General features: G+C 32.8%; 1 protein-coding gene across 2 annotated transcripts in view; it reads right to left on the bottom strand.

The window, feature by feature from the left end:
• The window catches only part of LOC100378942 (mechanosensory protein 2-like), a 77,091-nt gene that overhangs the window by 35,230 nt on the left and 26,911 nt on the right, over nucleotides 1-14,950 (bottom strand). The window contains exon 1 of one of the 2 annotated variants that reach the window (XM_085492208.1): nucleotides 5,017-5,103. The exons of the other annotated variant lie outside the window; for it this stretch is intronic. Within the exon in view, the coding sequence (XP_085348334.1) occupies nucleotides 5,017-5,035 (19 nt within the window). The 5' untranslated portion in view covers nucleotides 5,036-5,103. Of the gene's footprint in view, nucleotides 1-5,016; nucleotides 5,104-14,950 lie in introns of those variants that run through there. 2 annotated transcript variants of the gene reach the window in all.

Here is a 14,950-nt window from a genome sequence, read left to right as displayed (position 1 = left end):
GTTTCTTTGATGTTTCGTGTGTTTTGAAGTTTGAATGTTTGAATGTAATCTGTCACAGCATTTTAGAGAAACAGGTATGGACAGTCGGATCAGTGACAGTAAAACTATAGGATGTAATTGCCTACTTTTTAACAAGAATAAGGATATCAACAATATTTCTTGTCTTGCAATTAATAATAAATAAACTGTGTTAATCTCATTGTCCCTCATAGAATATAACATGAACTGTAATATATATTGTGGTGACTGAAAACTATGCTGGTATTTGTTATAGAAAGTGTGTGTATGAAAGCATAACAGAGTTGTTTACTGGGACTTGGCACCCAACGACCAATAGCAAGTCACATACACTATTTGTCAGTAATTAATTAATTGATAAATAATCTAATAATGGGTTATGTAATTCGCTGCTAACCTTTGACCTGAGAATTTGAGCTGTTACTGGTACTATGTATAAATTATATATTATATGAAATGAATATAAATTAACATGACAACACTTTGGTGGGACATCATGATATAATGCATATGCCGCTAATAAGAAGAATTGATGGGTTAACCCTTTGAGCACCATCATTAAGTTTTGGCACCATCTACAAAATTATTTCGTATAGTCTGCTCCTTGCCACATGAAAGTGAAAAACCTTTTGATCAAAAACAAAAAGCAGTATGTGAACTTGTCCGTGGAGTTCAATATGGTGATGAAATATAGAAAATATTTCACAAAATGTGAAAATATTTGCACTGAATTTTGGACTGGAATGCACTCAAATGGATTTCTGGCAGACCAAGACAAAGATTGAGGAGAGTGCTAATAAAAATAATAATTTACATTTTAACATTTCTTTTATCAAAGAGAACAATTCTGATAATTTATCATGGTAAAACCTGTGCAGCAGACTCAGTATCACTGAATCATGAAACAACCTCATTTAAAAACAGAGTATTAAAATGCTAAATAAACAGACTTTTTAGAAAGCCTCCCGGGACTACAAAGTACCCTAAGTATTCAGTGATCAACACATATCACTTTGTACACCACAGTGATTGCCTATGGACATGCACACCTCAGACAAACTGTACTATGAACATTTATTTGAATTAACTTCAAGACCAGGGGACTTTCTTTTTTTAAATCGCTTTTAAATCACTCAACAAGCTGTGCATATTCATATAATTTGTGCTAAAGCTTTTGTAACTACGTGAAAAAAAAACATACCCTATATATATAAGTATATGGATATAAATTGAAATGGACCACACATTAGTGATTACGGATTTGAACTTGTTATGATACATATTCATCATGAAGTTTAAATGCGTTCATTAAAAAAAAAAAATTCTTACATTGCTGCTTTTGTAGAATTGAATAGTTTTGATTAACTATAATTAACCAAGTGGGTGAAGCTAGTTACATGTATATAGCTGCCAAGGTTAGGAAATGACAGAGCCCTGTAGACACAAACTAATATCAGTCAACCCAGGCAGTGTCAAAAGCAATGTGAATAACTTGTAATAACCCTGAAATGAGCACTAATTTTGGAGCTACACTGTAACATACAAAATTTTGGGTTATTTTCAGGTTTGGCTCAAGAAATTTACCTTTTTTTTTTTCAATCTTTTGAAGTAAAGTGCAGACTATGAACAAGACTATTTTGTGAATTTCTGATGAAAAAAGGGAACTGGTGGTGATACATGGGTAAAGTACAGATATTGGTCTTGCGTGCACTGTATGCTTTTCAGGAATGGAAAAAAACAGGGTATCGATTAAGGATTTACTTTTTGCCAAAATGATAAATTTAGTGAAACTTTTTTACCGGTAATACTTTAAATAATATGATCGAGTTTATGCCACCAGAAATAAAAAAAAAAAAAAATTGAGTCATCAAACGATATTCCAAGAAATTATCTGTATTCTTACAAGGAAATACAATTATCATCATTCTATCTTTTTTTTTTACAATGATTTATATGGTGAGAGTAATTCATCATACACAGAGATTTTGACAACATATACATATGAAAACTATTATTCTTACAAATAACCTTTGGCATTCAGTGAGTTCACAACCAGATAATATTTTATCACTTACTCCAAAAATTGTTATCCCTCCCCCCCCCCTCCATTTTTTTGGCTTGCATATAAGGGTGGCTATCACTGATTTGCATTCGCTATGAATACCATAACGAATTCATAAAGTATTTTTAGGTTAACATTAAAAATTTCAAAACTCAAGTTTATACTACGATTGCTGCATAGTTCCTTGGTAACTTTTTGTTTTTAAAAGATATTTATAATGGGTATCTCTCATAAAATGACATTACATATTATTGCAAAGTTATATTCCTGTTTATGGATATTTAACGACTAAATGTTATGATCGGCGACTTCTTTTTCAAATAAAATTCCATTTTATTGTTTTGTTTTGTTTTGTTTGGCTCATCACATTGATACATACGTTGAATATACTGGGACTGTAGACCCTTAAATTTTAGTTTAATTCATCTTGCAGAAATATATATGCTAGTAAACAAATGGTTCCTCTGGGTTTGAAATAATCCTACACATTTTGCTTGGTGGTGACCTTATATCAAGTGAGTCTCTCCAATATAACATTAACTCGTTCACAGTCCCTCAACACCGGGTTGGGAAACGCTAATACCCCTTTTGTCTCAATGCGTGTTTTGCATTCGTCCAATTTTTTATTCATTAATCGAGGACTGCAAAAATGGTGCAAAAAACTAATAATGGTGTTGTATCAGTTTTAGATCATCCCTTGATTGCTATGAACACCTTGAAGGCATTGTTAGTTTCGATATGGGAATGCATCTTTTTGCTTTCATCATAATCTTTCATGAAAACTGAATTTTTTTCCATTTTTTTCAAATTATGACAAAAAACACAAGTCTTAACTGACTTATGCGATAACCAGAGTAAAAAATAAAATATTCACTTCAAATTATCACTAACAACTCATTCATGAACTTTACAGCAAAGGGTGGAATACAAGTATGTTGAAAAAAGACTTTGGGGGAAAAACTAATCAGAGTTGATGCAATAATGTTCTTCAACAATTTAAAATGGAGTTTACTGTAAGAGTAAACAATTAACAAACATTACTCCAACCACACAAATCCAATCTGGAAATCTCATCAACACATCTACAAAAATGGGTCATAGCTTGGAAGATAAATCACAATATCATGTTTACTCAACTGTCCACTTCCATTGAGGATTCACATTACACTAATAACTCATTCAAGAACACTTCAAGAAATGGTACCAGTACACAAGTATATTGAGAAAAAAAAAATCTTGAAATCAGAGCTGCTGCAATAATGTTCTTCACAAATTCAAGTCTTTTGTAGTGACAGGCTACACTGTAATGAAGCTAATGTTGAGAGCAATTTATTGTAAAATATGAATTTTCATTTTTGATATGTCATGTACGATATTATGAGATGAAGATCTTTTGAGTTCGATGGTGGACAGATCACTATAATTTAACCGAAGGTATCCCATAATGCTGTAGACATCTTTTGAAGGTTGTAGTGCATGAATACACAGAAATGAGGGAGATAATCCTCATATTCAATAACGCACAATGCACGTGCACAGTAACATGGTTTGCGAATAAGCAAATTATCAAACCAGCCAAGATACTAACCACTTTTTCACTACCCTTCAGTTCCCTCTTTACATCACAAATTCACAAAATATTCTTGATTGGGACCAAAATAGCCAAATTTTTTGAGTAAAAACTGAAAATCGACTTAAATTTTGTCTGTTGGCTCCAAAATTAGGATTCATTTTCAAAAAATATGAAAGAATATAAAAAAAAAGTGCAGAATAATTTGGGCGAGAAAGTCTGGTGGTGAAAAGGTTAAACATATGCACACTGAACGTTTGTCCATCGATTAAGTGATCATCTAACATCACATTCACAACTCCATATCGATTTTCATCGTGTGCACTAGTTGCAGAGTCTCATTTTTTTCATATTTATTTTATTTCTTCAGCCTTATTGAAATAAAATACATACAAACACTTAAATCCTCGCAAGTGTCATTCATACTACTAAAAGCTTCAAAACCAAACATGAATTATTTATTGAAGCTCTGTGTCAAGAGAATTAACATGATACAGAGGGCTATCTCACAGATACTCCAGGGACTTTTTGCTTATAGAAACGTGTGATGTTCTGTAACCTTCATTTATGACAGAGCGCTACGATGACAACGTCATTCTCATGATATATAGACTAACCACTATTACCTATACATAATCTTACATGTATGAACAGAGCTAGGTGGTAAAACTTGAACTTAAAGGCTCCAAGTCTATGTGAACAAAAACTCAATACATGGACAATTACGATCATAATTCTAGCATAAATTTATTGCTGTTATATTTATAGTCGCATACAACTAATCAGAGGTGATGTAGGAGGCGAATAAACGCTCCAAGTCTATGTGAACAAAAACTCAATACATGGACGATTATGATCATAATTCTAGCATAAATTTATTGCTGTTATATTTATAGTCACATATAACTAATCAGAGGTGATGTAGGAGGCGAATAAACGCTCCAAGTCTATGTGAACAAAAACTCAATACATGGACAATTATGATCATAATTCTAGCATAAATTTATTGCTGTTATATTTATAGTCACATACAACTAATCAGAGGTGATGTAGGAGGCGAATAAACGCTCCAAGTCTATGTGAACAAAAACTCATTACATGGACAATTATGATCATAATTCTGATATGAATTCATTGCTGTTAATATTCATAGTCACATGTATCTATTCAGGGGTGATGTAGGGGGCGGATAAACGGAAAATTTGACTAGAAGTTGATGGTTGATGTTTATCAAAAGCTCCATCACACTACCATACATGAACATTTAAACTATAATTTATCACATACCAATTAGCCTTCACAATAACCAAAATAGTCATTTGAAACAATCGTGTCACAGAAAAACAGTAAAATGAAGTAGTCCTACCTGCAGGCATTGTGTACATCGCAAGCAACCGGGGGTATTATAAGAGGCTGTACCCTGTCAGCTAAACAGGCAACTGCTAAACAACAATACCAGCTTCTTTTCTCACCATAAATAAGGTCAAAGGTCAAAATTCAACCAATTAAGAATAAGACCTTAGTTGATTAATAAGGTTAATAATTTATTGTAGTTCCATTGACCTTGATTCTTTTCAAATAAGGCATTATGTTCACTTTTTACAGTTAATTATTTAACTAACATGTATTACAGGTCAAATTTTAAATGTCTTGGATCTGTTTTTTTTAGACACATACTTCTCAGTTTATACTAGTAATGCAAAAGGGAAGAGGTAATCCCTCAGGTACATGTATGATGATGAAAAGCAGTCTGCCCTCTAGTAATAGGATGGATAATGGTTTTTAATAAAGCCTCATAGGATAGATTCCCCATAGAAAATAACTTCTTAAGTAAATATAAAATAGCCCAATTGTCAATGTCTCACAGCATGGATTCCCAATAAACAACATACATTGTAGAAGTCTCATAAGATGGATTCCTGATAAGAAAAATAACTTCCCAAGCACAAATAATGCATGAAAGAACTGAAGACAGACAGAAGACAATGTCTAAAAAAAACAAATTTCCCATAAAGTCTCGAAATCTGCTGAGAAATTTTTGCTTCGCACACATGGGAGCAAAAAATCTCACATCACAGATTCCCCATAGACAAAATTTTACAACATGGAATCCCCATAGACAACATCTTGAGCAAGAGTTCCTTTTGTACCCTTCATCCCTAACCCTAACACTCACTCCCAGTTACCAAATTCATTTGTATATGCCCCCTCTAGATAACTGTAGATGTCCTGGGGGGGGGGGGGGCATGTACAATTAAATGGGGAGTGCATGAGGGTAGGGGTAGGGTAAAGGATGGGGGGTACAAAAGGAACTCTTTCCACATCTTGATCACAGGGCATTAAAATATTTTAATATAAATGTTTTAAGATTAAAGATGCTTTATTTCCAACCATTCAAAAACATTGGCGTTTCTAATTTGAATATATTAGAAATAAAGCCATGAAAATACAATCAAATGTAATTATATAACGACAGAAATGTGATACTCAATCTGGATTATTTTTAATATCATTACCATAGATTTTAACTGAAAACAAGCAGCCTATCGGCTGAGATAGCTCCGCTGTTAGAAATGCACATTTCAATTAAAGAACTGAAGACATCATCAGAAAATGAACAATAAGTATAGTATCAAAGCAATCAAACTTACAGTTTTTAACAAGAAGTCGAAAATATCACTTTCTACCAAAAATGACTAAAATATTCACCAAAATTAGAGAATTGAAGATATCATCACGAAATGAACAAATCTGAGAAAGGTCTACATGTAGTATCTATATATGTAATATCAAAGCAATTGAACTTTTGGTTTTTAACAAGAAGTCGAAAATATCACTTTTTACCAAATATGACAAAAATATTCACCAAAATTATAGAATCCAAGATATCATCACGAAATGAACAAATCTGAGAAAGGTCTACATGTAGTATCTAAATATGTAATATCAAAGCAATTGAACTATTGGTTTTTAACAAGAAGTCGAAAATATCACTTTTTACCAATAATTACAAAAATATTCACAAAAATTAGAGAATTGAAGACATCATCACAAAATGAACAAATCTGAGAAAGGTCTACATGTAGTATCTAAATATGTAATATCAAAGCAATTGAACTATTGGTTTTTAACAAGAAGTCAAAAATATCACTTTTTACCAATAATTACAAAAATATTCACGAAAATTAGAGAATTGAAGACATCATCACAAAATGAACAAATCTGAGAGAGGTCCACATGTAGTACCTATATATGTAATATCAAAGCAATCGGACTTGTGGTTTTTAACAAGAAGTCGAAAATATCACTTTTTACCAAAAATTACAAAAATATTCACCAAAATTAGAGAATTGAAGATATCATTACAAAATGAACAATTCTGAGAGAGGTCCACATGTAGTACCTATATATGTAATATCAAAGCAATTGCACTTGCGGTTGTTAACAAGAAGTCGAAAATATTACTTTTTACCAAAAATGACAAAAAATATTCACCAAAATTAGAGAATTAAAGATATCATTACAAAATGAACAAATCTGAGAGAGGTCCACATTTAGTACCTATATATGTAATATCAAAGCAATTGCACTTGCGGTTTTTAACAAGAAGTCGAAAATATCACTTTTTACCAAAAATGACAAAAATATTCACCAAAATTAGAGAATTGAAGATATCAACATGAAATGAACAAACCTAAGAGAGGTCTACCCAAGGTACATATACACCAAGTATCAAAGCATTCAGGCTTGTAGTTTTCAAGAAGAAGTCGAAAAAGTAAAACATTGACACGGACGACGACGGACAATCACTCATATGATAAGCTCCGCTCGACAAAGTCGACAGCGGAGCTAAAAAAAGTGAAGTGAAACTCGACCCTTGATTTTTTTTTAATAATTTAAAATGAAATGTACGAGACAATTAATGTGGAATTCATTATTTACAGACATGAAGTACGTACATGTGGTTCGTGAGGTGAAGACCGACTCACACACTTAGTTCAAATGAAATATACGTACCAGAGACATTGTGTAAATCAGTTCTATTTTGAGGGACTGGTGCTGAAAAGATACCAAGCAAATATAACAATATTATTTATTAAATAAACAAAGCATCCCAAACAAACATGCAGTGTCTGACCTACTGGAGGTATTAATTATAATGTTATTCAAACTGTTAGGAATATTTCATGCTACACCTATACAACACGTAGCCTTATTTTAGGATCCAAGATGGTGACTATTATAGCCTCATTCTGAATAATAATATTCAAGATGGTAACCCATACAGCCTCATAATAATATTCAAGATGGTGGCCATTATAGCCTCATTCTGAATAATAATATCCAAGATGGTGACCATTATAGCCTCATTCTGAATAATAATATCCAAGATGGTGACCATTATAGCCTCATTCTGAATAATAATATTCAAGATGGTGGCCCATACAGCCTCATAATAATATCCAAGATGGTGGCCATTATAGCCTCATTCTGAAAAATAATATCCAAGATGATGACCATTATAGCCTCATTCTGAATAATAATATTCAAGATGGTGGCCCATACAGCCTCATAATAATATCCAAGATGGTGGCCATTATAGCCTCATTCTGAATAATAATATTCAAGATGGTGGCCCATACAGCCTCATAATAATATCCAAGATGGTGGCCATTATAGCCTCATTCTGAATAATAATATCCAAGATGGTGACCATTATAGCCTCATTCTGAATAATAATATTCAAGATGGTGGCCCATACAGCCTCATAATAATATCCAAGATGGTGGCCATTATAGCCTCATTCTGAAAAATAATATCCAAGATGATGACCATTATAGCCTCATTCTGAATAATAACATCCAAGATGGTGGCCATTATAGCCTCATTCTGAATAATAATATTCAAGATGGTGGCCCATACAGCCTCATAATAATATCCAAGATGGTGGCCATTATAGCCTCATTCTGAATAATAATATCCAAGATGGTGACCATTATAGCCTCATTCTGAATAATAATATTCAAGATGGTGGCCCATACAGCCTCATAATAATATCCAAGATGGTGGCCATTATAGCCTCATTCTGAAAAATAATATCCAAGATGATGACCATTATAGCCTCATTCTGAATAATAACATCCAAGATGGTGGCTGATACGGTCCATTTTGGATAATAATACATTGTATCCAAACAGGAGATACAGTTGTATCAAAGATGGCGACTGAAAGCCTCTTTCTGTAGATACATTCAGTCTTCAATCTCAACTTCTTGTCTTTCAATAAAAATAGTTTCACAAAGAATTGCACTTCTAATAATTTCATCCTACAGTCTTTTTAAATTTCAAAAAGATCACTTACTCAATTAAAAGTACATCAAAAGGTGGACGTAAATCAAAAATTGTATTTATTCGACCGGAATTACAACACAGAAACAAGGTTGTTAAAATTTTTCAACTGAAGAATACACCTCTAGAGGGCGCTTAACCCATAATTTGTTATGGTTTTTTAAAACTTATCCATAATTATAGTCATAAATTTATAAACATTTATAGACCAATCATTGTAACAGACATGTGAATGCTGTGAATGCATATTCATATTTCATTCATCCAATTAATGTAAGGAAAGCAGCACTACATTGAAATTCGACCTGACAAACTCTGATCTGTCAATTCCTATCAACATATGGGAGAGGAGTAGACTGTACACAGTCATTCTGTAGACGGTGCAAAAAAATTGACAATGGTGATTCATCTTTTCATCACAAATTCACAAAATTGATTGGGACAAAAATAGCCAATATTTTTTAGTAAGAACTGAGAATTGACTCAAATTTTGTCTGTTGGCTTCAAAATTGGAGTTCATTTCCAGAAATATTGAAGAATATCAGAAAAAATGCAGAAAAATGTGGGCATTTGTTCCACGTCTGTATATTCATTGCTGTACATGGGACATACGACCAACTGAAATGATCAAAAGTCTTCTATCTTTGCTCGAATGACAAAACTATTATTTGCAATTATTTACACCATGATGTACTGACCATGTACATTGTATAAAGTTTGAAGTAAATTGCTCAAAGCATATACAAGATATATATCATCAGTCAGCCATTTTGAGTTAAATTTACAAAGCAATGTGCGCATATAATGGTTAAGCCTTCTACAAAGTTTGGAAAAAAATTAAACAACACATGCCCGAGATCTGGTTCTGGAGATAACAAAATACCTGATTTTGGTTCATTTTTATAACTAAAATGGCTGCCAGTCGACCATCTTTGGCAAAATCACAGCATGTGCAGATACTGTGTATGAAACATTAAAAGATATGGTGAGGTTTGCAGAGAATTTGTCCTACAGGGTGTTTGAGATATCACGCTGGACTGGACGCTTGCATGCACATAAACTGAATCGTAAGTCCTTGTTTTAAACTGCCTTCAATTGAGGATTAATTATAAACATCTTTACACATTTTTTTTTTGTAATGAAGCACAAAATATTTCTTCATTTTTTCCAACTTAGTATCAGACATTTATATATATATTTATATATATTTTATTAATGTAAGAAAGACCACAACATGCATTGGCTGCAGCCTATCCTGAGTCCATATGTGTTTTTTGCTTTACATCTAATGATTTTCAATTATAAATAATAAAAAAAATTCTGCATGAGAACTATTTTTTGATATTTAGATGTTATGAAGACCAAGGCAGTATTGTACTATTATAGCTCTGCAGTTTCATGACAATTATTTTTGAAATTAAGCACCTATATCATCATTTATTTAAAGAAATGATCAATGTTAACAGAGAATATTTTTATAGTTCCTTCATAAGGCTTTGCTTCATTTCCCATTTGAACATCAAGAGGGCACTATACTAGTCTAAGAGCAGAAAAAGTGATATTTTTAAGGTTAGAGACCCCACAGGAATTGTTTTGTTTCTCGTCTCACTGAATATTCATGCACTTGCTCATCCTAGTTTTGTTTATCATGGAATAATGGTCTGAAAATTGCAAACAGATACATTTTATGTTTTTCTCCTTTATGTATTGTATCTCTTTGTTGACAGTTATATAATTTCTTTCACAAATCTGTGATGTACTTTCATACAAATATTATTTAATGCATTCAGAATACAAGTTGTCAAGATGAAGTCACAAATATAACCTCCCCCAAAATATTGCAAAAATAGTCGCCAAAATTAAAGAATTGAAGATGAAATGAGCACACCTAAGATATAGACTTGCAGTTTGTAAGAAGAAGTCGAAACAATGTTATCTTTATTTTATCAATCAAGGATGAACGATAGTAATCTTGCAAACTATACTGAACTTTTGTTTGAATTCAAGGAAACAAATTTACAGCATCTCGTACAGCGTGATTAAGAGAAAAAGCAAAGCAGCTGAGGAAAATCGAAACAATAACAATATGTGCAATAGGTTTGGACCCCTAATAATCCAGACTGAGGATGAGCCAAAACGTTCCAACACAATGACATTCACTCTGAAGCCATGAAATTTAAATCACCACTAAATGACCAGCTGCAAGGAATTATGGCCAGCTGTTAGCATAGTTAGGAGATAATCACTGTAGCCACACTTCTATGTTGACCCTTCATGGCTTTGACCTTTGAAATACTGCTACAATACATTGGAGCACCAGTATCTCAAAAACAATGTAGTATGGTCTATGTACTCTTATACAAGACAGCAACAATGTTCTGGTCAGTCAGTCTGGTCTTCACTATACTACCATTCAATAGAATAAATTCCACTATACTTCATTCATTCAATAATGATGGATTAACCAGAAATACAGCAGCTTTAATGGATGAGCCAGAAATACAACAGTTTTAATGGATGAGCCAGAAATACAACAGCTTTAATAGATGAGCCAGAAATACAACAGATTTAATGGATGAGCCAGAAATACAACAGTTTTAATAGATGAGCCAGAAATACAACAGATTTAATGGATGAGCCAGAAATACAACAGATTTATAGGTGAGTCAGAAATACAACAGTTTTAATAGATGAGCCAGAAATACAACAGCTTTAATGGATGCGCCAGAAATACAACAGTTTTAATGGGTGAGCCAGAAATACAACAGATTTAATGGATGAGCCAGAAATACAACAGATTTATAAGTGAGTCAGAAATACAACAGTTTTAATAGATGAGCCAGAAATACAACAGCTTTAATGGATGAGCCAGAAATACAACAGATTTAATGGATGAGCCAGAAATACAACAGTTTTAATAGATGAGCCAGAAATACAACAGATTTAATGGATGAGCCAGAAATACAACAGTTTTAATGGATGAGCCAGAAATACAACAGTTTTAATAGATGAGCCAGAAATACAACAGTTTTAATAGATGAGCCAGAAATACAACAGATTTAATGGATGAGCTAGAAATACAACAGATTTAATGGATGAGCCAGAAATACAACAGCTTTAATGGATGAGCCAGAAATACAACAGCTTTAATGGATTAGCCAGAAATACAACAGATTTATAGGTGAGTCAGAAATACAACAGTTTTAATAGATGAGCCAGAAATACAACAGTTTTAATGGATGAGCCAGAAATACAACAGCTTTAATGGATGAGCCAGAAATACAACAGCTTTAATGCATGAGCCAGAAATACAACAGCTTTAATGGCTGCGCCAGAAATACAACAGATTTAATGGATGAGCCAGAAATACAACAGCTTTAATGGATGAGCCAGAAATACAACAGATTTAATGGATGAGCCAGAAATACAACAGCTTTATTTTAATAGTGACATGGTCAGAAAAAAATGTTAATTTATACACATTATACATGTACCAGGGTGGGCTGGTAATATCTCTGTTATCCTGTGTCTGCCACTCAGGTAAAAATCCCTAAAATTCTATATTGCGGGAAATTCTCTGGAAACCTGTAACCCAAAGCAATGCGGTACATACAACTAGTACAGGGAAAGTGGCAGACTACACTTTTATCACATAAAGGCAAAACCAAGTGAGCTTTTAAATATTTGACTTAAATGAGCTTAAATATCTGTAAGCTGCTGAGTAGCTGACTAGACAGACTAACTTTCAACTGCTTCCCTCTATTGTCCATCTCATCAATTAGTGTCAATGTAACATTGGAGATTGTCTTTCTCTCTCTATTGAGGTAAGAGTAAAGACATTTATGTAAAAAAGAAGTAAGTTCAGTACCAGAGGATATGTTTAAGTGCTTGTCAGATACATGCACATGACAATTTTAACATAAATTAAAAAAAACACCATAATTATAAATTTCCCTGCCTAAATTTTGATGCATTATGCCATGTTTTTTCTGGATCAAATAGATAAAATTTCCCATTACCTATAGATCTTATTCAACATTTTTGAAAAAATGTAGACAAAATTATATATTTTGCACCATTTATGACAAAAAATTTCAGTCATTCAAATAGTTACCAACATGTGAGTAATCATGGTATGGCCAAAAAATGCTATACTGTAAAATGGTTAATTATTCACTGGGTTTTAATTTTGCTTATTTCGCTGACTGGAAAATGCGCTAAATTAACTCAGTGAATACATGTATGTGAAATTTAGCATAGAACACATTATCTAAATGATAAAACTGTGAATTTAAAACCCACTGATTATGCCTGAAATGATAAATCCGCAAAATTTAAACCTAATGAAAATTGGTCATTTTACAGTATTCGTTTGAATTTATATGTTTGCACATCCCCTCAGGGAACCAATCATCTGTATCATATTGCAACTTCAATTGTTCAAGAAGGGGAAGTTATATAATGCATATAGAGTAAAGATACAGAAGAGACCAATAATTGAGTCTTTGTATCAGGAACTTTCTTGATATACAGGGCATGGTTACAATGAAATCTAGATGTCTACAATTTATTTGAACGTTCTGAACTACAAACACAAGAGATGTCCAGGAATTGTGACATACTTGTTGAAGTTTATAAAAGTGTGAACAAACTCTCCCCATCTTTTATGTGGGATTTATACAAGGAGAAAAATGTAATGTACAATTTAAGAAATTCTCATCAATTACAGTTAAAACGACCAAGGACTAAATGCTATGGACTGGAGTCATTGTCTTATTATGGTGCTAAAATGTGGAACTCGCTTCCTAATCGAATGAAGGAGTGCAAAGATTTGTATTCTTTTAAGCAAATGGTGTCATTGTGGTCACCATCATTTTAAGATACTTAATTGATTATTTGTGAAATCTTACTGTTGTTTTTCTCTGTGTTTGATGATTGTAAATTTTTGCTTTTGTTTGATGTAATTTTTAGTAGTCAGTGATATTAGCCTTTGGCTAGGTATTTCAAACTGACTTTAAATAAACGAATTGAATTGAATTGAATCAAGGCAAAACAAAAAACAGTTAAAAAAAAAACAAGACAGAGAGGACTTTGACTGCAAGACAAAATGATTGCTCGTATCTTATACAATGTTTGAGAAAATGAGGAACTGAAATTGACATCGAATAGGTGTATGACAATTTGCATGTAAATAGAGAGTGACAGAATTTTTGTTTTTGTTGTAGTGAATCTATAGTTGAATCGAATCGCACACAGCATGTCGTTACATACATGTACAATGTACGTCAATTGAAGTATGAATTCCTTCATTGACGGTCTATCCAAAATCGATGAGCACAATGTACTTTACAATACATACAAGGCTTAATAATCCTTAGTAGATCGAATACAACTGCGTGCAAACGTTTTTCAATGCTTCATACATTGCATTATGGGTAAATGCCTAAAAAAAATCATGCTTCAGATCATAATGCTTGTATGTACGCCTTTTCACCCCAGTTCCCTCTTTTCAACACAAAATAGTCCCGTTTATAGTCTGCACTTTCCTTCAGAAGATTGGGACAAAAATAGCCAAATTTTTTGAGTGAAAAATAAAAATTTATTCAAATGTTTTTGTTGGCTCCAAAATAAGGGTTCATTTCCAGAAATATTTAAGAGTATAAGAAAAAAGTGCAGACAAATTTGGGGAAGCAAGTTTGGTGGTGAAAAGGTTAAAATAGTTTACAGTATAATAAAACATTCTTAAGATCAAAAAAAGGCCCTGCCAATGCCTGAATAATCTCCTGGACTGCAGTGCATTATGGGAAATCCCATTGCCCAATATGTACACAAACATTACCCGACATGCTGATCCTTGGCGCTAACACATTACGCCTGGAAAACGCATATTGTCACTAACCGTTTGAATTTACACTTTTATTTGAAGGAACTCTGAAATTCTGAAGACTGGCG

This window comes from Saccoglossus kowalevskii, chromosome 17 (genome assembly GCF_978046115.1).
Source record: "Saccoglossus kowalevskii chromosome 17, keSacKowa6.1, whole genome shotgun sequence".
NCBI classification, from domain to species: Eukaryota; Metazoa; Hemichordata; class Enteropneusta; family Harrimaniidae; genus Saccoglossus; species Saccoglossus kowalevskii.
This window is presented reverse-complemented; position numbering and strand designations above follow the sequence as displayed.